Source organism: Acytostelium subglobosum (genome assembly GCF_000787575.1).
Source record: "Acytostelium subglobosum LB1 DNA, scaffold: scaffold3, whole genome shotgun sequence".
Taxonomy (NCBI): domain Eukaryota; phylum Evosea; class Eumycetozoa; order Acytosteliales; family Acytosteliaceae; genus Acytostelium; species Acytostelium subglobosum.
The window spans coordinates 534,748-560,352 of record NW_012236529.1 but is presented as its reverse complement, the minus strand read 5'-3'; the positions used below and the strand labels follow the sequence as shown (position 1 = coordinate 560,352).

The 25,605-nt window shown below is 45.1% G+C and overlaps 12 protein-coding genes across 12 annotated transcripts; 9 read left to right on the top strand and 3 right to left on the bottom strand.

Moving 5' to 3' along the window:
• Positions 1 to 204: 204 nt before the first annotated feature.
• SAMD00019534_017030 (hypothetical protein) lies at positions 205 to 1,361 on the bottom strand (the record flags this gene model as incomplete). Its single annotated transcript, XM_012902294.1, has 3 exons — positions 205 to 743; positions 805 to 1,014; positions 1,088 to 1,361. The coding sequence occupies 3 exons, from the start codon at positions 1,359 to 1,361 to the stop codon at positions 205 to 207; spliced, it is 1,023 nt and encodes a 340-aa protein (XP_012757748.1).
• Positions 1,362 to 2,237: 876 nt separating this feature from the next.
• On the top strand, positions 2,238 to 3,557 carry SAMD00019534_017020 (hypothetical protein; the record flags this gene model as incomplete). Its single annotated transcript, XM_012902293.1, has 1 exon — positions 2,238 to 3,557. One exon carries the CDS (start codon positions 2,238 to 2,240, stop codon positions 3,555 to 3,557), a length of 1,320 nt encoding a protein of 439 aa, XP_012757747.1.
• A 945-nt stretch (positions 3,558 to 4,502) lies between these two features.
• Positions 4,503 to 5,063, top strand: SAMD00019534_017010 (hypothetical protein; the record flags this gene model as incomplete). Its single annotated transcript, XM_012902292.1, has 1 exon — positions 4,503 to 5,063. One exon carries the CDS (start codon positions 4,503 to 4,505, stop codon positions 5,061 to 5,063), a length of 561 nt encoding a protein of 186 aa, XP_012757746.1.
• Positions 5,064 to 5,251: 188 nt separating this feature from the next.
• SAMD00019534_017000 (hypothetical protein) lies at positions 5,252 to 7,468 on the bottom strand (the record flags this gene model as incomplete). The annotated part of the gene is made up of 2 exons (XM_012902291.1): positions 5,252 to 6,644; positions 6,759 to 7,468. Coding segments are annotated over 2 exons (2,103 nt in total), but the record flags the coding sequence as incomplete, so codon positions are not given.
• An 844-nt stretch (positions 7,469 to 8,312) lies between these two features.
• Positions 8,313 to 9,692, top strand: SAMD00019534_016990 (hypothetical protein; the record flags this gene model as incomplete). Its single annotated transcript, XM_012902290.1, has 1 exon — positions 8,313 to 9,692. The coding sequence occupies one exon, from the start codon at positions 8,313 to 8,315 to the stop codon at positions 9,690 to 9,692; it is 1,380 nt and encodes a 459-aa protein (XP_012757744.1).
• Positions 9,693 to 9,785: 93 nt separating this feature from the next.
• On the bottom strand, positions 9,786 to 11,756 carry SAMD00019534_016980 (hypothetical protein; the record flags this gene model as incomplete). Its single annotated transcript, XM_012902289.1, has 5 exons — positions 9,786 to 9,799; positions 9,894 to 10,239; positions 10,319 to 10,486; positions 10,551 to 11,650; positions 11,729 to 11,756. The coding sequence occupies 5 exons, from the start codon at positions 11,754 to 11,756 to the stop codon at positions 9,786 to 9,788; spliced, it is 1,656 nt and encodes a 551-aa protein (XP_012757743.1).
• Positions 11,757 to 12,806: 1,050 nt separating this feature from the next.
• SAMD00019534_016970 (hypothetical protein) lies at positions 12,807 to 13,128 on the top strand (the record flags this gene model as incomplete). Its single annotated transcript, XM_012902288.1, has 2 exons — positions 12,807 to 12,951; positions 13,034 to 13,128. The coding sequence occupies 2 exons, from the start codon at positions 12,807 to 12,809 to the stop codon at positions 13,126 to 13,128; spliced, it is 240 nt and encodes a 79-aa protein (XP_012757742.1).
• A 138-nt stretch (positions 13,129 to 13,266) lies between these two features.
• On the top strand, positions 13,267 to 14,429 carry SAMD00019534_016960 (hypothetical protein; the record flags this gene model as incomplete). Its single annotated transcript, XM_012902287.1, has 2 exons — positions 13,267 to 13,367; positions 13,466 to 14,429. 2 exons carry the CDS (start codon positions 13,267 to 13,269, stop codon positions 14,427 to 14,429), a joined length of 1,065 nt encoding a protein of 354 aa, XP_012757741.1.
• Positions 14,430 to 14,972: 543 nt separating this feature from the next.
• On the top strand, positions 14,973 to 17,674 carry SAMD00019534_016950 (hypothetical protein; the record flags this gene model as incomplete). The annotated part of the gene is made up of 6 exons (XM_012902286.1): positions 14,973 to 15,078; positions 15,168 to 15,379; positions 15,463 to 15,627; positions 15,716 to 17,065; positions 17,131 to 17,304; positions 17,384 to 17,674. 6 exons carry the CDS (start codon positions 14,973 to 14,975, stop codon positions 17,672 to 17,674), a joined length of 2,298 nt encoding a protein of 765 aa, XP_012757740.1.
• Positions 17,675 to 17,966: 292 nt separating this feature from the next.
• SAMD00019534_016940 (hypothetical protein) lies at positions 17,967 to 20,291 on the top strand (the record flags this gene model as incomplete). The annotated part of the gene is made up of 3 exons (XM_012902285.1): positions 17,967 to 18,098; positions 18,178 to 18,358; positions 18,424 to 20,291. 3 exons carry the CDS (start codon positions 17,967 to 17,969, stop codon positions 20,289 to 20,291), a joined length of 2,181 nt encoding a protein of 726 aa, XP_012757739.1.
• Positions 20,292 to 20,939: 648 nt separating this feature from the next.
• On the top strand, positions 20,940 to 21,644 carry SAMD00019534_016930 (hypothetical protein; the record flags this gene model as incomplete). Its single annotated transcript, XM_012902284.1, has 2 exons — positions 20,940 to 20,963; positions 21,060 to 21,644. 2 exons carry the CDS (start codon positions 20,940 to 20,942, stop codon positions 21,642 to 21,644), a joined length of 609 nt encoding a protein of 202 aa, XP_012757738.1.
• A 685-nt stretch (positions 21,645 to 22,329) lies between these two features.
• Positions 22,330 to 24,847, top strand: SAMD00019534_016920 (hypothetical protein; the record flags this gene model as incomplete). Its single annotated transcript, XM_012902283.1, has 4 exons — positions 22,330 to 22,558; positions 22,665 to 23,201; positions 23,277 to 23,521; positions 23,597 to 24,847. The coding sequence occupies 4 exons, from the start codon at positions 22,330 to 22,332 to the stop codon at positions 24,845 to 24,847; spliced, it is 2,262 nt and encodes a 753-aa protein (XP_012757737.1).
• Between the last annotated feature and the right edge of the window lie 758 nt (positions 24,848 to 25,605).

Here is a 25,605-nt window from a genome sequence, read left to right as displayed (position 1 = left end):
ATTCAAACATGTGTGATTGGATTGATTGACCAAACATGGAATAATGATGTTAATATCTGATTGGTTGAGTAGTTTGCTCCATTTATCTTTTATTTCTTTATCTTGAGTAGTCTTGACAACACACACATCGCAGCAGGTGCAGGAATGGTTCCAACCATCCAGCCACAACGTCCTTCCTTGACGACAACTTGAAGAAGAAGAAGATTATGAATAGATCTTTGAGCCATAGCCAAGCACCATCTTCAAACGCTCGAGGATGTTGCGACGCCATCCCTCCTCGGTTTTCTCGTACTCCTCGACGGGGATGCCCGTCTGGACGATCTCGACGACGGTGGCCGGCTTGTCGGCGACGCTGAACGAGATGGTCACGTTGGAGAAGTGGTTCTCGTTCCAGGTGCTGATGCGCCACTTCTGGACGATCTTGTCGCCTGGTGACAGCTTGGTGTTGGTGCCACTGATGTGTCCGCCGTACAGGGAGAACTTGCCGCCCTCTGTGTTGTCAAACACACAGTCGCTCTGTGTGTAGGCCTGCATCTTTTGAACGTTGACGAATGCATCGTATGCGTCCATCGGGGATGCCTTGAACTCGTCTTTAATCTTTAGTGTCTTTGTACTGGCAGTTGTCTTTGGTGCTGCTGCTACAGGTGCTGCTGCTGCCACAGGTGCTGCGCTTGTTTGAGTGATCGATTGAGTTGGCTGTGTAGTTGCTGCAGCCTTTTGTACAGGTGGTTTCAATGTGAATGCTATGTGGTTGTTCAGTTAGTTCATTCATTTGCTTGATTTATCACGGTCAATCAATCATACCTTGCTTAAGCTCTACATCATATTGTTGAACAATCTTTTGAAGCATTGGGATACCAAACTTCCTTGCAGCATCCTTCAGCTTGTCAGTGTCTGATGATGATTCCTCAGTCAAGCTGACATTGACCTTGGTCAACTCATCAGCATTCTCATCACTGATATATGGCATAACAAAGTCTCCGCTAGCCTTTGCTTGATTAGCCTTCATCTCACCTAAATTTGTATTATGATGATGTTAGTTGAGTTCACTCACTCCAATCATTGATGATGATGATGCTGTACATACCCTTCCAAGATACCTTGACCTCCAGATCATAGAGGAAGATAGTCTTGCCCTTTCTGTTGTTTGATGTGCATTCACCACTGACAGTGACATTGGTGCCAGTAGTGATGTTCATGATATCATTATCGATGATGACCAATGAAGTGAGAGCAGTGGTGAACTTCTTCTTGGACCATCCAAGACAATCAGTCTCTGACCAATGCCAGTTGTTAACGTTTGTACCGTCCTCACGGTTCTCTACCAGCCATCTAGGATCACCCTCTCCAACCTTTGCCATTTTATCTGCTGCGCTGTATCTTCTCAACTAAATGAACTAATGTTATATATAATATTAATAGGATAGACTATTGATGATCTCAGTCAGTAGTCTACTTCTATGTAATAATATTGAGTATCTGTATAAGTTCTACTTTTCGCAATATAGACACATCTGAGTGTCATTTGGTTGCTCAACTCAGGAGTGAGTAACGAACGACTGAGTGGTCAGTTAGACTTCCAAAAATATCCAAAATTCCAAAGAAATTTCATTCATTTCCACTCGCAGTGGTCATTCTTCAAACAAGCTCAATGACCTTGATGTTCACCAATCCATTTGATGATTATCATCAAGTTTTACTACACTTTAGATATCAACAATTAACAAATAATATTATCAAAGTTATTATTTACTCCAATCCAACCTTGATTGATGAAGTGGTCTGAATACCAACTACAACAACAACACCTACAATGAGTTAAATGATAATAATAATAAAGAAATTACATCAGGATTAATCCTAGAAGATTGGACCACTGCCACTTGTTCACTCTTTCCCTCTTCTCTCTATTCATTTAAATCAGAGAATGCCGTTTCAGCTGATGTAGGGGTATGTGTGGGTGTGGTGATCAATCACTATCACCCACTCAACAGATAAATATCCCCTCATGAGGGGCAGCAGCCCCTACACAAACAAGGGTGGCACCCTCACATCATAAGGTTCTGTTTGACCCATAAATCAACAACAATTCATACATTCATATGATTGATTGTTGATGTCCTGTTGCATGTTTACCCATTCTCATTCAATCAATCATTCAAACATATTCATTCATTCATTCAATCAATCAAACACATTGATCAGTAACCAATATACATTGTACAAAGAAGAGATAAATGGATGGAACTAATACAACAACTTCAACCTCAACTACTACTACAACTACAACCCCAACTCCTACAGTAACATCTGGAACAATCCCAGCCGAGGCCACTCAAACTCAAACAACAAGCTCAACTCAGCCACAACCACAACCAACATCAACTGGAAATGGAGCAACACCAAGCGGAGAAATAGTGGATGAGGATGATGATGTAGAGGATGATGATGATACTAGTGATGAGATTGAGAAGTCAACACCAATATTATCAAAGAAGGAGGGTGGTAATGGTTCGACAAAGTTGATCGTCTGTGTGGACGGTGGCGGAATCCGTGGTATCATAGCCGTGCGTATACTCATGCATTTGGAGAGCCATCTTGGATTCGACCTCATTAGCAAGGCTGACTTGCTGGGTGGCACGTCCACGGGCGGCCTGCTGACATTCACTCGTGCGCAAGGCATGTCCTACGAAGCGGCCGAAGAGTTGTACAAAAAGATGAGCAAGATCATCTTTGGAGGCTTCTTCCAAAAGGTCAAGAACTTCTTGACCGACGAGTGTCTCGGCGACATGGTCACGTATGAGCGCGAGCTCAACAGAATCTTTGGCAACACGTCACTCAATGAGTTCAAGCGCGACCAGAAGATCTTCACACTCACCAGCAGTATCAGCGAGAATGAGACGAGCTACGTGACCAACGTCTGGGGCAACTATCGCCAGACCACGGCCACCGTCGCCGAGACCATGCGCGGCACATCCGCCGCGCCACCCTACTTCACGCCCGTCTACTTTGACGGCCGCAAGCACATGGACGGCGGACTGATGGCCAACAACCCAGTGTTCAAGGCCAAGGAAGAGGCCGACGACTTGTACAATGATGGAACAAAGTATATAATCGTATCGATTGGCACTGGATACGTGAAGAACAATGTGTCCAAGCCACCCAAGCACAGGGCCACCAAGTTGATCAAAGAGGGATACCTGTCGCCGGCACTCTTCAAGACGCTGGCCAACGCGATTGGCAACTCACACTCATTGCACAAGGAGTTCAAGGCCTCGATACATGGCAATCCAAACGTGATCTATCATCGGTTTGATGTGTTGCTGGACCAGCCCATCGCACTGGACGAGCACTCATCCAGCAGTTTCAAAAAGATGTACGACATGTCCAAGCAATATGTCGAGATGCCCAAGACCAAGGATAGGTGTGATCGTCTCAAGAGACAGCTTCAATCATTGTTCCAACCCAAAGACAACCTCAATGTATCCAGTAACATTATTGGAGTTGGTGCGGCATCACAGCAGTCTTCACCTCAAACTTCATACGCTGCGCAATAGTCACGAGTCTACACACTCTCTCTCTCGACAGGCAGTCATCACATCAATCGAAATGTCTGGTTCTGCGACCTTGTGCATGGGCATAGCATTAGCCAATGATGATAGAGAGAGAGGTTCTTCAGGACTTTAAGTAATTCCGATCCTTGTATCCTAATCTTAAGTTGTGTGTCAGTCTGTCAGCCAGGCACAACAAACAATCAATCACTCAAGTCGCGTCCGACAACATCATACCACTCAACACTCACACACACATCCGATTCACATCAATGTTTTGGCGATTCCAACAATCACATGCATCCAACTTTACCATTTTCATACCTTAATACCATTCATTCAATCATTCATGCCTTCCTTCCATCCACCTAACCGAGTAAGGCAACAGACAGCCCATGCCTGTATAGTTGCTTGCTTGTTGTTACTCCATCTCACTCACTCCCTACTCTTCTGCGACCTACCACCTTGGGTCTAACTTACCTGGTCTGGTCTGGCCAACGATTCATTTATAATTTATCTCTCTATCTCTTGCACTACTCTACTCTCTATTACTTACTTTGCACTTCCACCATCACCAACATTGGTGTGTACGTAGACATTCATTCACATCTTCAATCAATCAGTCATTCATTCATTAAACTGTCAACTGTCAACAACTTACTCTACATCATTGTGAATAAACAATATCTATTTAATTACATCCATCCATCCATCCAACCAAACAACAAATACATCATCGAACAAGTTAGATGATGCCATGTGCCCATCGCCTTGCCAAACTATATACTTGAAAGTTGAGCGGTGACCTTAAACGATGTTGCGTAGACCAAACGTAGTTATCTTGGTCCTACTATTCCTATCATTCATATTACTATTAGTATCCTTCTTGTGTAAGTACATCCTTATATCACTTAAGGAGTGAGTCATTAGACAGCCATGACTGACCTTACTATGTTGTCAATAGCCTTCTGGTACAGGAGCTCACAAAGAAGGAATGGCGTATTGATATTCGTCCAGTACAAGTTCAACTGGATAGAGGCAGTGGAGACCACTCCAGCCAACTCCTCATCAACCGATCAGTACTATTGGGGCAACAACGATAAGATGCCCCATTCCAAACGCGTGTTCTTCATATCATTCCTATTCGCCGTGGTGGCATGGTGCATTGACTTCACGGCAATCGTTACACAAGCACTCACTGTGCGTGGCGTGCTCACCGGTCACAAGCTACTGCTGCTGATCACCAAGTTCTTGCCCATCGCAGTGTTGGCACCTACGTTGGTGTCATCTCTCGCCTTCATTTGGCTGCCAGGTGCAATCAAGAGCGATTGTAAACAGTTTGATGAAGTGGGTTCGCTGTGCCATCCACATGAACTTCGAGACAAACTGATGGGCTCAATGGACAATGGAGACACATCATGGGGGCCTGTCGAGGGATGGTTCCTCGTAATCGTATCGGCAGGTCTATCATTGGCGGCATCTGGAATATCATTGGTCTCGGGTATATATTAAACTAATTCAATCAAGATAAATGGCAACAAGGTATGGCGCCACTTGATTGAGTATGATTGTATGATAGATCGAATGATTGATTGATTGAGTACGTGATCCAAAGGAACGTAGGGTATATGTGCTTTATTCTATATGATATGCCTGGACACTGACTGACTGACCCAGGGCATGAATGAGTATACTTATGCTACAAAGAAGTGCTTGATAAAGTCTGCTCTCTTCTTGACTGTGACGGCATCGGATTGAGGAGCCAATGCCTGGGATGTTGATGTTGATGGACTAGGTCGCAGCAGGACGGTCGAGAAGATGATGGCCAACTGGTCGGCCGTCAGTTTGTTGTCGCGCTGATGCGACAGCACCTCCACCAGGAACGACACCAGGTAGAAAAAGACGTTGTAGTTTACAGAGGGTAGGTGCGATATCAAGGTTTTGCACGAAAGCGCGTTGGACGACGCGTCCATCGCCTGTTGGTACATGGAGAATGGGATGACGGGCTCGGCCAGGTACTCGAGGAAGCGGATCAGACACTCGGCCATCGAGTGGATGCCGCAGCCAGCCGGGAAGGCTGTGCCGCGGTCCAGACTGTCGATGATGGCTTCCATCTCACGGTTGACACCCGACTCGAGGAACAATGACTCCTCCTTCATGCCGCTCGAGTATATGTTGTCGACCAGACGCCACAATTCCTTGGGCACCGACAGCATCTTGTGCTCCTCGGTGATGGGCTTGCTGTTGAACACTGGGTTCGGGTACTTGACAAGGTTCTCCAATGTGTTGCCCATGAAGGTGTGCTGGAACTGTCCGGCGACCGAGACAAAGTGGTCCTTGCCATTCTCCAAGTGCAGAATCAGAATGTCGTCCATTGATTCGTTTAGGACGTTGAAGGGATGTGCTGTGGTCGAGTCGACGTAGGCCGTCAGCTCGATGGTCACCTTCTCCTTGGGCATCATCATGCCTGCGATCGGATTGATTGTGAGCCACGGCCTGCACAAAACAGTCTCGTCGAGCTTGGGAATGAACTTGAAGCGCGCAATGACCTGTCCAGTGTTCTCAAGCAACAGATGCTTGGTGACGGGCACCATGAATCGAATCGTGTCAAACTCGACCAGGTTGGTGCTGATCTGAGCGTCGGGCATCGCGTCGTTCTCCTTCTTGTCCAGCTCCTTGACGATCTCCTGGTAGATGCGACCCTTGATCTCGGGTATGACCACGCGCACCTTGATAATGAATGATCCCGACACGGGTCGGTGATCGGACGACAGCAGCTCGTGTCTTCTGTACGCCAAAATGCCGACGTTCTCTGCGCGCTTGGCTGTCTTCCAGAGGACACGATCACACCACGACGGCACTCGCTTCTTCTCACTCGAGTCATACTCGGTGGTGCCAGGGTCGTACTTATAGGTGGGGGCGAAGCTGATTGGTGGCTCCTGGAAGCCTTCAAACGCTGAATTGCTCTTCATCTGCAGGTACAGCTGATCGTGCAGGAACAATGAGTAATAGTCCTTATGTGCAATCTTGTCCTTGACCTCTTGATATGGTAATGGAATGCGGTAGTTAAGGTCACCAATCCAGAATAGTTGGCTGTACAATGATTGATCGAGTGATTGATTCCAGGTGAAGGGGCGGGGTGTGTCTATTAGCGAGTCTGATCTTCATCATCAATCATCCAACAACATCATATCTACTAATGCTTACTCATGATCGTATATATTGATGAACTTGCCATCGTCTCCAATGAACTTGAGTGTCCTTGAGATATCCTTCATGTCTTGATTGCGACGCAGTACATTCTCAGTGTGGGCGTTCAGATGTGAGTTGATGACACAGATGGATGTGTTGTAGAATTGGAAGCGGATGGCCACGCCTCCCTTGTTGCCCATCATACCCATGATGCCGACGGCGGCAATGTCTGACTGCAGATGGGTGATGTGTGCACGGTGCTCCTTCTTGACGTAGACAAACAGCAGGATGCCAACCAGCTGCCTGCTCGTCAGTTTTATGTAGTCGCCCTGTGTCTGTAGCGTCTGTGTGATGGCGTGCTCCCAGGGCAGGGCGCGCGTCGTGTCGCCCAGCAGCAGCGCTTCGGCCGTCAGGTCGAGCTCCTGGAAGCCGATGGCGTAGATGTCGGGCGCCATTGGATTGGCGCCGCCCAGCCACTGATCGAGCGACTCTGTGGGCTTCTTGCCATTGACGTTCCAGGTGCCCAGGAACATGACCATGCTCTCCTTCTTGGTGAACTCGGGCTCGCGCTCCTTCAGCTTGTTTGATATCCACTGTCCGTTCACATCGACTGACTTGTAGACGACCGGTGCCATTGGCTGATGTTGTTGTTGTTGATGATTGAGTCCATTAAGTGATGCTGTCACCGAGTCATTTGATACTCCATCATCTGTTATTGATAATGAATCTAAACTTGTTATATTATTATTGTTACTGTTTGTTGGTGGCATTGGTAGTGATTGATGACTGTTATTGTTGTTGTTGTTATTATTGTTGTTGTTATTGTGATCATTGTTGTTTGATTGAAGCCATGATATGATGACTTTGTTTGTTGATTCAACAAACAATTGTTGATGAATGAATGAATGAATCTGTTTGTTGTTGATCTTTTGATRWTGATTGAACAAGGTATTGTCGTTATAGATATTATAAATATATATGTATACAAATATATATTACATTGATGATGATGATAATGATCCGAAACTGTCGTGGTTGATGTCAAACAAATCCTGGACGATTTCTTTGGCATCAACAACCCACCAACAAACTTTGCAACTTCTGTTGATCACACAGAATGTAATTTGACCAACAAGTAACAAGACAGATATATATTATGTATACTTTTGGATAGATATTTAAATATCTATCCAAACTACATTTTCTTAATTACTTACTTAAGTACTTCATACTTAATAAATATTTGGTCATTCTCCCAAACGAGGAATCCATCAACATCATTGATACATTTGATTGATCAAAGAATTGATCAATGATTATTATTCAAAGTAATCATAATTATATGACATTGTATGTGTTATTATTACTTTGTCGATTGTATTCTAACTACCCTGGGATCAAATCGAAAGTGTGGGTTGGAAAGATCAATCCTCGATCGAAGGATCTGAATGAAACTCGTGAATAAAGGTGCATTTGAATGCATGAATGGTTGAAATACTTATCATTTTATTATTAATAATCACATGTTATATATATAACCTTTAATAATAGATACTAGTAATAATAATAATGAGCAACAGTATAAGTGATACACATAGTATTAGTAGCAGTGGCAGCAAGGGTAGCAAGAAGAAGGGAAAGGGTCACTCACGCACAATGTCTGTGGAGCAACAGTTGGAGAAGGAGAATGAGAAGGTACATAAACGCTTCAACTTGGACCCCTCCAACGTCGTGATCACCACGATCAAATGCTCAATCAAGGGACACAGCGGCAAGCTCTATGTCACCGAGTCGCATCTGTGCTTCATCTCCAAGATGATGATGAAGGAGAAGAAGAAGATCATCCCCTTTAGCGACATCCTCGAGGTCGAGAACGACAGCGCCAAGCAGGTGGTCAAGCTGGTGCGCAAGAATGGCAAGACAGACTCGTTGCACTTCAAGGAGCACGAGTCGGCCTACCTGCTGCTCGAGGGCCAGTGGGAGGCCAGCGGCAGCAACCAAAAGGCCACGCGTCTCCAGCACTCGGACTCGGTCTCCTCCAATCTGTCTGACTCGGGCAGCTTTGGCCACTTGCGCGTCAAGCACTTCAACCTGCCCGAGACAGAGTCGTTGATCAAGGACTACCGATGCGCACACAAGGGCACGTTCAATCAGTATGGCAAGCTCTACCTGTCGCAGCACTACATCTGCTTCTACTCGTCGATCACATCGCTTCACAAGAAGACTGCCATCAAGCTCAAGGATGTCGTGAGCATCAGCATGCCCGAAAAGAGCAAGAGCTCCATCCAGATCGACACCAAGACAGAGACATTCGTCTTTACAAAGTTCAACGACAAGAGAGAGACCGTGTATCAGACCATGCAGGACCTGTACGAGACGGCCAAGAACCTTCCAACTCCCACTGGCACACCTCTCTCAAGGTCCAGATCAAACTCGATTGATCAGGGCCAGGACCAAGGTGGTCTGGCACCCAGGGCACACTTTAGAAGAATGTCCACATCTGAAGTCCCCTCCTCAAGCAGCACAACAACAAACAATGACACAAATGGTAGCAACAGCAACAATCCAAGCAGATCACACAGCAGACGCAACTCTGTACAGACTCCAACGACAGTGAGCACCTCACCCAGTCCCAAGCTGGTCACACCAACGCCAACACCTCCAAATGAACCAAACAAGTCAAGGTCGAGCAGTCTGACTGGCAAGCAACCAACAGTAGTCGTCACACCTAGTCATCCACTCTCTGGAAACAACTACAATCCACCTACCAACAATACGACCGCCACCACCGCCCCAGCTCAACCTCAACCTCAACCAAAGATCAGCCAGAGATTGGATAATATTGAGAGCGTCAGTCCTACACCAAAGGCAGCACCATCAAACAACACCAAGATGATGAACACTTCCTCCAAGCCTGGTAGGGGCTGCTGCTTCATCTTCCCCTTCTAAAGGCCATCGCCATGTCATGTCGTGCCATGTCAACTTGTAATGCTGTAGATTAAATATACACTTTATGTCAGCTCCTGGATTCCAGGAGTTTCCTCAATCGCAATCGACTGTTTGATTGATTGAATGAATGAAGGGGATGGATGGATGATGATTAGGACATTGTTCAGATCAAACGGATCAATCAATCAATACAATACATACTGTAACTGTTCGACTTGTATGATTGAACAACCTTGTTGGGAGTGTATATACGTGTCGAAGGTGATGGCGATTTGCCAGTGTGATTGTGCGTAGACTCTGGTGTATCCAATACCATTGGTTGCATCTTCTCTGTCTCCTTCCTGATCGAATCACTGTATTGCTGTTGCAGTGCCAACATTGTTGCCTCGTGCTTTGGCGTTATTGGTGACTTTGATGGTGTGTTGCCCACTGATGTTGGTGTCGCCCTCGCTCCACTGCCAACCGGGCCCTCTGGTGTCTCTGGTCCATATGGTGTCTCTGTGAATGATCCAAGTGGTAGGTCTTTGTGCGCTGTATTGGCCATCTCCTGATGTGATTGGGTGTGATTGATTGTGTCAATGGTGAGGGTGGATGTAGCGTGTCACGTGATTCGCGAATATACTTACAGGTGATGTGAGTACGACCTTCAACTCTGCGATGGTCAGAGCCTTCTGATAGAGTATGTAATGGTCCCTTGGCACTCCACAGACCTTTAGATATATAAAGGCCAGATGTTTACAATACTCGATACGTTTGGCAAAGTCAGGACAAGAACAGTGGGGCATCAGTCCAATCTAAGTATTGCGAGTCAGTACTCAATCAATCAATCGATCGATAAATCATAGTTTGAGAACATACAGTGATGATATAGATGTTGCCTTGAGTTCCTTTGATTCTAAACTTCTGCGTGTTGTTGGCTGTGTTTAGCCTCTCCTTGCCCAGGAACTCTAGGGACTCGTGCAGTGCCCTGTCTATCTTCTTTTCTTGATCCTTTGTCGCCTGCTTCACAAACTTCTTCATCCTCGATGGGTTCTTGTCGTCCATGTTGAAGTTGGTCGGCACATATGTGATCGAGGAGAATGGCACCGCCACCTGTTCCAGAATTGGCGAAGTTGATTGCTCCACCTCTGACTCTGATCGCGATCTCTTCTTTGTAGACTTGGGTGTCTGGGGGTAACCCAATGGTGCCACTGACGATGCTGTTGAGCTGGGTGCTGCCAATGCCAATGCCAATGCTGTTGGTTTGGCTGTGCCCGATGAATGAAGCATTGGTGATGTCTTTTCACGAGAAAGGTCGTTTGGTTGAGTCGCAGCTGTTGGTGTGGTCACAGGCTTTGAAATCCCTTGTGTCGATCCATTGGCCAAGTACTGATTGATAACGTCGTTGCTGTACTTTGTTGGTGTGACTGGAGTTGTGTTGCTTCGGACTGGTGTGGATACAGGCACCACCGTTGCTGGTGTTGCTGGTACATTTGTTCGTGTCGGAGTCGATGTTGTTGGCGTTAATGTCTTTGTTGGTGTTGTTGGTGCTTGTGATTGTGCTTGTGATGTAGTTGTTGTAGTTGTGGTTGTCGTCGATGTTGATGTAGTTGATGTCTTTGTCGTCGGAGGTGTCTGTGAAGTAACATTGCTCGTCGTATCATTATTGCTTCTTGATATTGATGATGATGACAATGCAAGTTGACTATTATTATTATTATTATTGTTGTTATTATTATTGTTATTGTTGTTGATGTTTATAAACAGATTGGGCACTGTTAACAATGTGTCTAGATTGACGCCAGGACAGTCTGATATTGCGTCACTTGGGAAGTTTGACGAGACGAGGAGGTCGCGATGCAAGTCCAAGCAGTCGACCAAGTATGTGCGCAATGATGGGAAAATAGTGCCCAATGTCTTTATCTCTGGCATGCTCATCAAGAACTCAAAGTGACTCTTTATAATATCATTGAATGCATCTATATTATCTTGAAATATTTGATATTGTCCATCATCAATGTCCATTGGTTGTCCTCCTCCTCCTCCTCCATTCATACTATTATTATTATTACTACTGTTGTTCATAATTGTATGATTGAATATATATATAATGAAGGTATGTATATATGTAAGTATCTCTATCTCTATCTTTATCTTTATCTGTACCCTCTTGAAACACAACAATAACCACACGCACCCCTCATTTCAATTCAAATGATGTCTTATCCGTTGAGCATAACGGATTCACCCGCACAACACTTCCAAATATCTTTTTGAACGAAGTTCGATGACATGTGTGTCAATCAATCATTCACAAAGATGATTGGTTGATCAATTCAAATGAATGATTCTTGTACTCGTTCAGTTATCTATGTATTCGAATGAATGAATGAATGAATGTAATGTATGATATTATTGAACAAGTCACGTGTCGGAGCATTGTGTGTGTGAATAGTATACATGTCCCGGGACATCATCAACCAAATCTCTTTTAGAATATTATTGAACTATTATGATGAAATAAAATTAAAAATAATAATAATTATGTATTTATATATATTGCATACAGGTAGAGGAGGTGAAACTGAGAATGAGATGAGCGAATCTGAGTTGGAGCGCGTGACCTCAAACAACCCCCCACTTCTTCAAACCAATGTACCTACCCCCAATCACTACTGTTCATACTCTTTCATTCATTCATTCTATCATTCACACATACATACCTTCATACATACTTCAATCATTCAAATATACATATCTACATAACAAGTTAGTTAGTTAGTCATTAAGAATATAGGATCAATCAATCAATCAACCAATATCACATCACATTCGTCATAGCTAGCAATCTCAATCAAACACTCACTATCTCATACACCATCACATCAACCTCTCTATGATCATAAGTCAACAGTGTCATAATAGTCGTTCTTGTAATACTTCTAAATATCAACTGTAGTCCATTGCTTAGCACCATAGAGCGCTCAGCGAGTGTACATACAACTTGCAACGACACAGATACATCCACACATATCACAATCAATCAAACACAATCATTCAATCAATCAACAAATCAATCACCTTAACTTGTATATACATTTACCGCACGCAACATACCATCACTCAATTACAATCATGACCGATGTACAACTGATAAGCAAATTCAAAAAGATAGAGAAGCTCGTTTATGAGACTGCTGTATACTCCAAGCGAGTAGACTTTCTCAAAGAGAATGGTCTATCTGTGACAGGTTCATCAATGTTTGATGAAGAGGAAGAATGTAAGTCATACTCACTCACACTCATACACTCAATCAATCAATCAATCAATCTGACTGACACTCATCAATCAAACTATGACAGTACTGTTTCCACTAGATATAGGCAATGATATACATCACAAGATACTAAAGGTGTATAATGAATACAAATCGTTTATAGAGTCACTAGAGAAGTAAGTTATAACATTCACATCACAATCACATTCATATGCACACGACGAGGAAGCAAAGACGTGATGAGGGAGAGGACATTGGCTGTTATGTATGGTGTTGTTGTCGGACAATGGATTGCTCGCAAGTCATACATACACGCGCATGTGTGCCTGCCAACCAACGTTGGCGGTGAAGTGCGCAAGCTCGAGAACCTTCAAAACCAGAAAGCCAGCCCCACCTTATGAGGATTCGCCTGCCTCCTCGTGTGTGAAAAATAACAAAATGAAATCAAAAAATTAGTCGATTGGGGCCTTTTACTAAAAATAGACATCACCATCCACACACATATCAATCCAATTAGGACAAACTCAACGCATCATTCAAAGTCATCGGAGAAGACACCTTCAAAGTCATCGGTGGCAATCAAATCGATAACTACAGCTTCGACGTCATCACCAACGCCAGCGGCCAACGGACATAATGCATCTAACTCGTCGTCGAGTGAGGATGATGAGGAGAATCCATCGAGTGAGAAGCCAGAGAAGCGTTCATCCAATAGCAACAACAACTCATTGAAGCGCAAGTCAAAGGAGATCAACTCGGCCAACACCACACCCACTCAGAACAAGAACAAGCGCGTGAAGCAGCCATCCGAATCACCAAAGTCCGACTCGGCCAACGAGGCCCCGAGCAGTAGCAACACGGCCACCACTAGCAGCACCACCACAACCACCACCACCACCACAAGTGGCAACGGAAGCGCATCCAGCAATAGTAATAGCAATAATAGTAGCGCAGGCGGTAACAATGGCAGTACCAACGCCAAGTCCGACTCGACATCGTCCACGGCACAATCAACGCCACAAAAGTCATCAAGCTCGACCGAGGGCGCCAAGACTCCGGACTCTGCCGCCAAGGACAAGGATAAGGATAAGGAGAGCAGCACGATACCAATTGGCATACTGGTGGCCGCCAAGGAGAAGAACAACAACTGGATCCTGGCCAAGGTGAACTCGTTCAACGCCAAGACGCAAAAGTACGAGGTCATCGATGAGGACGAGGACGAGTCCAAGAAGTTCAATGTGGGCCTCAAGGACATCATTCAACTGCCGAACCCAGCCTCGTTGCCGCCCACATTTGCCTCTAGCACCAAGGTGCTGGCGATGTTCCCCGACACCACTACATTCTATCCGGCCATCGTGGTCAGCTCACAAAAGGTCAAGAGCAAGACGACACACTATACACTTCATTTCGACGATGACGTCAATGAGAATGGACAGACACCAAGCAGGAAGGTTGCAGCACAATACGTAGTTTCCAAATGATGGATCATCTTTTTCTTTTGGTGAATGGCGTAGTATCGTTGGTCTGTTCTGTTCGTCATGTCCAGTCCGGTCCGGTTCGGTCCAGTCCATCAGTTGACCGTCTGTCACAGCTAACGAGCTCGTTGGTGTCTGGACAACAACACTGGAGTCCTGAGGAAACATGAGGAGTTGATTGATCAATCGATCATATACTCCGCCATCCGCTCCTCCTCCCATCCATTCCCATCCCTATCGCTCCCTCCCTCCCTCCGCCCCACTTTGTATAATTGACCAACAACAACAACAACGAAGAAACATAAACATAACAAAAACACCAGATAACATCTAACATCCTAACTCTAATTGACTGACTACTCTTTGTTGTGTATCTCTATGAATGAGGGACCAGTCCAGCCATGGGACTGGTGGACACCACACCACAAATCTAAATCAATCGTTTCTCGCATGTTCATCATGATGTTTCAGAAGTGTCACTTTAAGTTGAGTTCATTGATTGATTCAGATATATAGATAGACATACATATAGACACAACACTAGTGATCATGTCTGGGAACAACAACAACAACAATAATAATAACATCACAGACAACATTGATGATCCTGATCAATGGGAGGACGCCTTGCCGACACTCATCGCTGCCACCAAAGGTATTAATACATTACATGTACATGTTACTTATTGGAAGGAGACATCATTGACATTGATTGAATGAATGAATGATACATTGAATATATAGATATCCAGGTCGGTCAGTTGATTGGAACAGACTTCTCATTGCAAGATGCCGTTCACTCATTGGAGATTATGAACTCAAAGCTCGACTCGTCCGCTGCAGCAGGTCCCCTCTACACACCAGAGATGCTCTACGATATGGGCGAGATCACAAGAGACACAACTCTATCAAACAAACAAGTGATCGCAATCATTGATCAACTGATGGCACTCGAGGTATGTCTTGACTTGATCATCAAGATTGGACATCTGCAACAACTATCAAGTCAACTGATTCATTCATTCAATATCATTCATAGGTTGGTTGGATGCAAGGTCGTCCAATCGTTCACAGTCTGTTTAATTGCATGTACTTGTACTTCCCTCACAAGCTGAGACACCAATATCTGGCGCCATACCTCAAGACAGTCTTAGCTTCATCGGACACTCTTTCACACATTGTCTCGCGAGGAGACATCTGTCTGGTATGTGATTGATTGAATGATTGACCCACTTTACATGTGCACGATGCCGACGAACCATCACTCACTCAATCACTCAATCAATCGACAGGAGGAAGACTTTAATCTAGCGACATTCGACCTCCTCACGACTTTGGACGCGACCAAGACGTTGGAGCTGCTGAGTAGCATGAGCCATATTGAGTCGTCGTTGTCACAGACAATCATGGACGCAGAGGCAAAGAAAAATGACGTAACGATGGAGGAGGCAGCCGAGTTGCGTGATCTCTGCGATAGGATCTCGCTCAGACGTTTGTTCCATCTGGTCTTCTTTACGTTGTTATCATCCAACGTCAATCTGGCAATGAAGTCCATCCCACGCATCCAAGAGAGACTGGCATCGATCAGACAACGCGCCAGCAAAAGGCCATCACCTGACGTCATCCCGCCCTCAATCTTCAACCCCGAGTTGAACATGCGCTCATACGCCACGGTTAACATGCCCATCTACCAATGTCGGCCATTCGATCAGGTGCTTGACTTCTACGACAAGTTGTTCAAGGACCTCCTGGCGGGCTTCCACATGCCTCACCTCCTCGAGACCTACCAGCAACAACAACAGTCCAGCGCACAGTCCGCCAACATCAACAACAACACTCAACAACAACAACCTTTTGTCAACTTGTCCGAGATGCTCAACTACCATTTGTACTTGAGTCGCCTGTCTCCCAACATTGTGGTGCGCTCATTGTTGCGACGCTTGCTGTTCCCGCTGCCACTTGGCGCATTCTTCCGCTCCGATTCAATGACCGGATCGATCATTGAATGGATGTGCCAGTTTGGCGTGCCCCACCAGCACCTGGATCCCAAGAACGCCGAGGTGGCGCGCTTCTTTGAGCGATTCGCCCACGCGCTCCAAAAGATCTTTATCAATGTGATGCTGAACCGCGCGCGTCAGAGACGCAAGCTCAAGGTGGCGCTGCTGGACCTGACCATCCTGCAGTCCGAGGCTGACATCATCGACACGGAGATCGCCAAGGACAAGACTAACATCACGATCCTGTTTGGCAGCTTCGTGTTCAATCTCAAGCTCAAGCTGATGATCCACTACTTGTATCTGGGCTTTGAGCTGGAAGTGTATGCGCCACACGAGTTCCAGTGCATCTATTGGTATCTTGACTGTCTGTCCAACCTGCAGATACAGGTTCACCAGTACATCTTTAGGGAGGCACAGAAGGCTGCCTTAAACACGAGCAAGGCCAAGAAGGAGGCCAAGAAGGAGGCCAAGAAAGAGGCCAAGAAGCAGACAAAGAAGGGTGTGGCCAAAGGTGCCGTCGTCGCCAAGTCACCTCAGCAGCAGGCCAACCAGCCACCCCAGACCAACGAAGTCCTTCTTCCACCAGCGACCCCAGAGAGATTGCTCATTGCCACTCACAAGTTAGTTGCAAGGTCAATGTTTAGAGTAAGTGTTCCATTCAATCATGTGCCCCAAGTCCATAAGTAGTGCTAACACACATACTTGAACAGTTCATGACAGTATTGGAGATGTTGGGCAAGGTCAAGAAGCCACAATGTGAGTTCAGCTCACCAACACTACGCTTCCTTAAGCGATTCGATGTGTTCAACTCGCCAATTAATCAGCAACCAGACCCATACACACTGGATGTATTCAATCAATCAATCCAAGCACCTGACAACAATGTATGATACTCACATCACTCCAATCATTCAATCATGAGCATGGACACTAACCTTGACACTCATTCACTCATTCAATCAGGTGTTTGGAATATTGACATCGACACTTGAGGTGATCAGACAATCCAAGCTCAATTTGGAACAGATTACAAAGAGCCAACAATTGGGATTGGAACCTGCAGCACCATATATTGTAGAGGAGGCTCAACTACTCCTTAGAGTCAACATATCACTATCACTTCAAATCCAAAGACTGTTGCCAAAGAACTATGAAACACTATCCAACGATGCCAAGATCTCAATCGTTCCACCCACCGGTAACTTTACATTCGATCCACGTCCATTCTATCCAAACATCGTATATAAACAATAGAAGTAATAGTAATAGTAATAGCAGTTTGATCAAGTGACTGATTGTTTGGATGAATGGAAGTTCAACATGATCAAGGAGTCCAGATTTTTGATGAAGTGGGAGGCAAAACAGTGTGTTTGTTGTTGTTATTTGATTGCTGAAGAGATAGATAGATAGTATTGTATAGTGTATCTGTATCTGTATCCTCTTTGAAACAGATACAATATATATAATGTACTCTAATAACAACAATAGTAGTAGAGGAGGAGGAGGAGGAGGATATGGTGGTGGAGGACAACCAAACCCTTATGCAATGGATGATCAACAAGATAATGGACCAAACTCTGCATATTCAATGCCAAAGATTATCGACTATCTCCAATATGAATGGTTCAGATATGAAGTGGATCGTTCACATTGGGTATCAGAGAAAGCTGATCTGATCGTATGTTTACATAGTGCACTCACTCATTCAATCAATCATGTGACTAAGTTTGACTGACTGACATGCTTCCCCTTCAAAGTCACGCATTACACAATTGGAAGCAGAGAGGAATACACAGGAGACTATAAAGAATGACCTGTTTAAAAGAGTTAAGATGTTGGAGTATGCACTCTCACAAGAGAGAGCAAAGAACACTGGTGAGGCTGTCGTGCCACCTCCCAAGGATTCATCAGAGGAGCAACAATCACAACATAGAAAGAGTATGATTGAATGAATGATTGAGTGATCGATGCAACCAACTACTAACATTGACTTGACTCATTAGAGCCAAGCAAGGCAAGCATCACAAGATCATTGATCAAGAAGTATTTGAAAGATATGAACTATAATGATATATTGGTGTCAAAGCCCGATCTGACCATCGAGCAATATGAGCCTAATGGAGAGGCTCACATGGATACAGAGGACGTCCCAACCATGTTGAACTTGACAGACATGAAGCAACAGCAACAGCTCAAGCAACACTTACAACAACAGAAGCGACAACAACAGCAACAGAATGAGGCCGCGCAACAAACTGAACCAGTACCAACATTTGGATCGAATGACAACAACAACAATGCGACCGAGTTGCCAAACTTGAACACTGGCGACTACTCATTGTCAGACTTGACAAACTCGCTCGATGCACTCTCCAGCGACATGGCCTCGCTGGACTCAATGTCAAATGGCGGTTCATTTGACTTCTCCTCGATCGAGGGTCTTCAGCAAAACCTCGACGATCTGCAGTTGCCCAAGTCCGAGGAGGGCAGCGACATGTTCTCATCGGTCATCAACATGCCACAACATCAGGCCGCAGCAGACGGCAACAACGGCATGGAGAGCAGCAGCATCAACACGGTCAACCACAAGCCAACAGGTAGCATGGATGGTGGAAACGAGCCATCGTTCGACTCGTGGAACGAAGACTTCTTCAACAAGCTGTCACACAACTCCAAGGGCAGGATGAAGCTGAAGGGTCTGAGCATGGGCGACGGCGCCGCTGGCAAGTCAAAGAAGGGCGCGGTCGAGAAGAGCGTCACACCCACCGGCAGCATGGGCAGGAAGAAGGGGCTGGCCGCTGACCTCATGGGCATCGGTGTGGCTGAGCTCAACGACATCAAGCTGGAGGACAACTCCAAGCTGCAGAACGACTCGGCGCCCCGTCAATGGCGCTTCAAGCACACACTCAAGTCGCACTTTGATGGCGTGCGCTCACTCCAGTTCCACCCGACCGAGCCTCTGTTGGTATCTGCGAGCGAGGACAACACATTGAAGATATGGAACCTCAACCATCTGTCTGTGGCCACGACCAAGAAGGCTGGATCGATGCCCGACGTGGAGCCGCTGCACACCTTCCGCGGCCACACCGGACCCGTGTTCACAACCGTGCTGTCAGAGAATGGCAGCCACCTGTACAGTGCTGGCTTCGACGGGGTGATCAAGCGTTGGACGATGCCCTCTGGCGACGCCGACCTCTATCACCGTTACGGACGCCTGGAGAACTACTTGGACCGCGAGTTTGACGGTCACGCTGACGGCATCTGGGACCTGCAACTGGTGGGAAGGAGCAACCTGGCGTCGGCCTCGTCCGACGGCACCGTGTGCATCTGGGACGTCAACTCTGGTGCCTTGTGCTCCAAGCTCACGCACCCCAACGGACTGTCCGTCGCCCCAACATCCATGTCACTGCCAGCGACCGAGAGTGCGCAGCGTCTGCTCGTGGCCTACAATGATGGATCTGTACTTCTATACGATATCGAGAGCGGACGCGTTGTCTCGGAGCTGCGACCAAGCAATGAGGCGCAGGTCAACAAGGTGGTCACTCACAACCTGATGCCACTGGCCATCACAGGCAGCGAAGACCACAAGATTGAGTTCTGGGACCTCGTCTCGAACCAGACAGTGCACTCGATGGTGGCACACTCTGACGCGATCACTTCACTGACGATCGACCCCAGCGGCCTGTACGTGGCCAGTTGCAGTCACGACAGCACCATCAGGTTCTGGGACATCTCCTCCAAGACTTGCGCACAGGACCTCATATCACATCGACCCAAGTACAATGAGTCAATCCACACGATCAAATATCATCCAACCAAGGGATACTTTGCATCTGGTGGTGCCGATGCTGTTATCAGGATACATCAATAGCTCGTTGACGTTGACATGTCACAACTATACCCATCATCACACCATGTCTGTCTATCTGTCTGTGTGTCTACTCGTAATAAACTAATAGCAACACAATGTCAGTGATAAGGTTATGATCATGTTGTCAATGTCAATGTCCAACCTCAATATACCTACATTGGTAATTATTGACGAATAAAGTTGGAAATAATATTATTGATCTTTGCAATCATTCTTTGGTATTCCGTGATTCCGGAACAGAACAATCAATCGACTTTTTTTGGAACTTGGAATAACAATAAAAAATAATAATAATAATAATTTTTAAATGACATCATCAAATACAGATTGATCTATATTTAAATAAAAAGAATGGAATATCTTCTAATTAGATTGTGTCTTTTCACTAAAGATTGGACAAAACAGAATATCGTGTTACTTCTTTGACCTGGGACGCCTCGCTACTCAATTTGGAACTTTAGGAACCCCCCATTAAATTTGATTCTCGGGTGGAATCTTGGCTAGAAACAAGATACCAAATGTATTTATAATAACTTGATGTTGAACATCATCCAGATCATTAAATCAATTAAACATCATACAATCAATCAATCAATCATTCATTCAATCAATCAATCAATCAATCAGAACTTAGCTAACAAACAAATAATGACTATTCCAACATACAACTATGTAAGTAAAGCGAGACCAATCATTCATTCAATCAATCAATCAATCAATCAATCAATCCAATATTAATACTAACCAAATGGATACATACATATACAGTTTGATGGCCGTTCCCGTGGTGAGGTCTCCAGACTCTTGTTCGCTTATGGCGGTACCAAGTATGTTGACACTCGTGACCCATTCCCAATGCAGGATGCTTTGAGAGAGAAGACTCCATTTGGCCAAGTACCATACTATGTTGATGATGAGGTGCAGATTGCTCAATCAGTTGCCATCGAGTTCTACCTTGCTGACAAACTCGGACTTGCCGGCTCGACCACCGCCGAACGTGCACAGATCCTACAATACACACTGCTGCCAAACGATTTGTACGGACCATACTTCCAGGCATTCGGACCACAGAACCAGGAGGCTCTGAAGAAGTTCGCCACTGAGACTGCCCCACGTCTGTTCACCAAGCTCGAGGCACTCCTTGTCAAGGCAGGCGGCAAGCACTTGGTCAACAACAAGTTGTCATGGGCTGATATCAGCATCTTCAACTTGCTCGACTTCTTCCACCAACAACCAGGTAACCTTGTTGAAGCACTCAATGGATTCCCAGTCCTATTAGCCTTCCACAAGCAAATCGGATCCATTCCACAGTTTGTTGAGTACTTGAACAACCGTCCAAAGACTATGTTCTAATCATGTCATTCAATCAATCATTGATAATAATAAATCATTATCATCAACATCATCAAAATGTGACTATTAGTATTATTAATTGTGCATTGAAGTTGTAGAATGGTCGAGAAACAGAATGACAACATTATTGTGTGTGAACTTCTTGGTGTTCCTTTGAAAAGTAAGAACAACCCTGCTCAGCACCTCCCTTTATCATAAGGCTCCTCAAGGTCTGACCCCCACATTCACACTTACACACATACACACAGGTGCAAGCAATAACCAACCACATTAGGTCGAGATAAATGAATAGATAGGTCTAGAGAGAGATAGAGATAGATAGAGATAGAGATAACTACATTATAATATAATATTATATATCAATCAATCAAACAATCAATCAATCAAACAAACATACCTTCATCATCTTCTCATCTCACTCACTCACTCACATTCTTGTAGTTTTGTTGTAGTTGCCTTGCTGTTTGTAGACCCATTCAAACAAACAAACAAGCAAGCCTCCACTAAGAACTAGTAACAACTATTGCTCAAAAATAGAGTCACCAGCCAACCCAAACAGAACAAGACAGAAGCACCAGTATACGATGTAAGGTGTCAAGTCAACTTGATGTGTCAGCCGCAGGTAGACTGACAGATTTGTCACTCATATAGGTTATCCAGTAAACATGGATACAAGAAGAATCGTATGCGTTCGGTTGCATCCGATGCTGATCTGTTCAACTTGGTGATGCCAAAGACAGAGACGGCGGGCTTCAAGAACAAACAGGGTGGCATTTCAAAACAGGCTATCAAATGGTCAAACTTCACCAGACTGAACAACTTTTATATATGGCTATTCCTTGCAACAGTCGGTCTATGTGCCTCCATCTCTCTTGTGGCCATTGATCTAATCTTTAAGTTTGTTGTGTTTGCAGGTGCGCATCAATACTTCATTCTCATTCATTCATCCTTTGAGGCCCGCACACTTACTCACTCATTCAATCACACGATCGATCAATCAATCAATCCAATCACCTATAGGCCGCGAGAAGTTTATAACATTGACAAGCAATTACTTTGTTGAATACCTCAGTTTCATTATATGGACGATCGCCCTTGCATTGGGCTCGGCTTGCATTTGTGTACAGTTCTGCCCTTCAGCGATTGGTAGTGGCGTGCCAGACCTCAAGTCGATCTTCTCTGGCTTTTGGAATCCAATGGTCGTCAAACCAATCGTCGGTCTGCTCAAGACGATCGGATTGCTCATGTCCTACGGATCGGGCCTGTCGATCGGCAAGGAAGGACCCTACATTCACATCTCTGCCATCTTGGCCAACTCATTGCTCAATCTTGGACCATTCAAGAACATTGCACCAAACGAAACACAACGCAGTCAATTGCTTGCGAGCTGCAGTGCACTTGGTGTTGCGGCCACCTTTGGTTCCCCAATCGGTGGTGTACTCTTCAGTATCGAAGTCACTGGCACCTACTATCTGATATCAAACTATTGGCGTGCCTTCTTTGCCAGCACAGTAGGTGCAGTCGGTATCAAAATCCTCTTGTCAACTCCATCCAATGGTATGTTTCATTCATTCATTCATTCAATCAATCACATTCGACCAATCATCTAACATAACACATGACAACCCTCAGAACTACTTGAATCATATCGTACAACATTTAATGATTTGAACTTGGTCACAGTACAATTGTTGGCATTGATCATCACTGGTGTACTTTGTGGTCTACTTGGATCACTCTTCATCTATATGTATCAGAAGTTGTACACTTGGAAAAAACACAACAAGGAGTTTCTTCAAAAGCTTACACCATATGGAGAGGTACTCATTGTAGCCGCCGTCACTGGCATAATCAATTATCCACTTCAATTCTTGAGAGTATGTACATGATTGATTGATCATCATCATCATGATGTCCACACTAACTCAATCAATCAATCAAACTTATTATAGTTGGATCATGCAAGTGCAGTACATACTATGTTCACAGCATATGGAGATAATAATCCGGAGGAGTTGAAGATATGGACAGAGAGTATGCCCTTCAAGAATGGTATAATTCTTGCTTGCTTCCTCTATATTGTAGTCAAGCTGGTGCTGACGGCAGTGTCAATCACGCTGCCCATACCCTATGGCATTTACATTCCACTGTTTGCAATTGGTGCCGCCGTCGGCAGATTCGTCGGCGAGATCATGAAGCTCATTTTCCCTCACATGACCGATATCTATCCAACTGGCTATGCGGTGGTCGGCGCGGCTGCGCTGTGTGGTGGCGCCACTCGAACTGTATCAAGTGCGGTGATCATCTTGGAGCTCACGGGCAACCTCACATACATGGTGCCAGTTTTGGTGGGAGTGGTGCTGGCCTGTGGCATTGGCAACCTCTTGAACCACAGTATCTACGACTGCTTCCTCAGGAACAAAGGTCTGCCGTACTTGCCGTTCGTCAAGATCAAGTCGGACAGCACCACGGCGCAGGACATCATGAACAGAGACCTCTACTACGTCACACATCGAACGACGCTGGCGCAGATCGAGGCCGTGCTTGAGAAGGTGAGCGATGCAGGCATCCCCGTCGTGGAGAGCGAGGATGACTTCCACCTCATCGGTACTATATCGAGGACCACTCTGGAAGAGGTCATCTCGTACCACGAGCGTCTACACTCCTACGCGCAGAACAAAACACCGCTGGGCGGCACTGGTGGCGACACAATCCTGACGATTGGCGAGGACATGGACGACAATAGTTACAGCAGCGAGAAGGACCTACTGCAACCGTACGACAATGAGATGAAGGTGTTCTCATCCACCATCGACAACTACCCAGTGGTGAACGAGGAGAACGAATCGGCGCCGTACGTGCCCAACGAGAGCGACAGTCTGCGAGCCAACACCGACGATATCCAAATGTTGGGCTCGACGGCCAGCGACAGCATGCGCAACAGCAACGATGAGATCATCAGCCAGAGCAGCTCGCCCAGCCAGTCGGACAACTCAATCGATCTTGTGGGCATGGAGCTGCAGAATCCTTGGGTGATCATCGACAGCTCGCCATTCCAAATACCCGAGTCCACACCTGTCAGGAAGATCGTGTTTATGTTCATGATGCTGGGTGGCAATGTAATCTACGTGCTCAACTCTGGCAAGTTGGTGGGCGTCATCTCCAAGAGTGATTTGGTCAAGAAGCATCATACCAATAAATAGTTATAATATATATGAACAACAAAAAGTAAGATGGATAATAATTTGTTTGGATTGAATTTAACTCTTTTTATTGAAGCCTCTTCCTTTACCTCCAGGAGGTAGAATTGTTCCTTAATTAATATTTACTCAGATCAGATTTAATCCTATCGAGTCATAGGGATTGGACAGGTATGGACCAGGAAGGTAAAAGGGAACTTGATATTGACCATGATATGAGCGAGTAAAAGACATAACAGGGTCTCTTTTGACAGCGACCTCCCATATTGTATTTTTGGGTAGATCAACCAAAAAATTAATATCAATTTGGGTCATTGGAGTATTTCCAATATCGGGAAAAAAGATATTACTGGAAGAGTCAACCATTACAAAAGTTACTAATAGTATAAGAATCTTGGAAATTATTAACATTTAATACTTTTTCTTTAGTTATTTGGTAATATTAATAACTAACTGGTTATTCATGAATAACATGGAATTTGTTATTACGGAATAGGAAGAAGAACTGGTGAACAGTGAGTAATCAAACTACAAAAAATAAATTGACCTTAACTGAAGTATTGACTTGAGTTTGTAATCACGAGTGATGTAACTTAAAACGAAACTTGCTTTTTTGCTCACAAATCATCGACCTAAAATTACCTGTTGTCATGGCACTTACCATGAACGATTTGGCAGCAAGAAAAAATATTTTAGTAGATATAAACCGACTAGAAACTGAATTAGGTATCCCGATTGTAGCGGTCAACCCAAGAAAACAA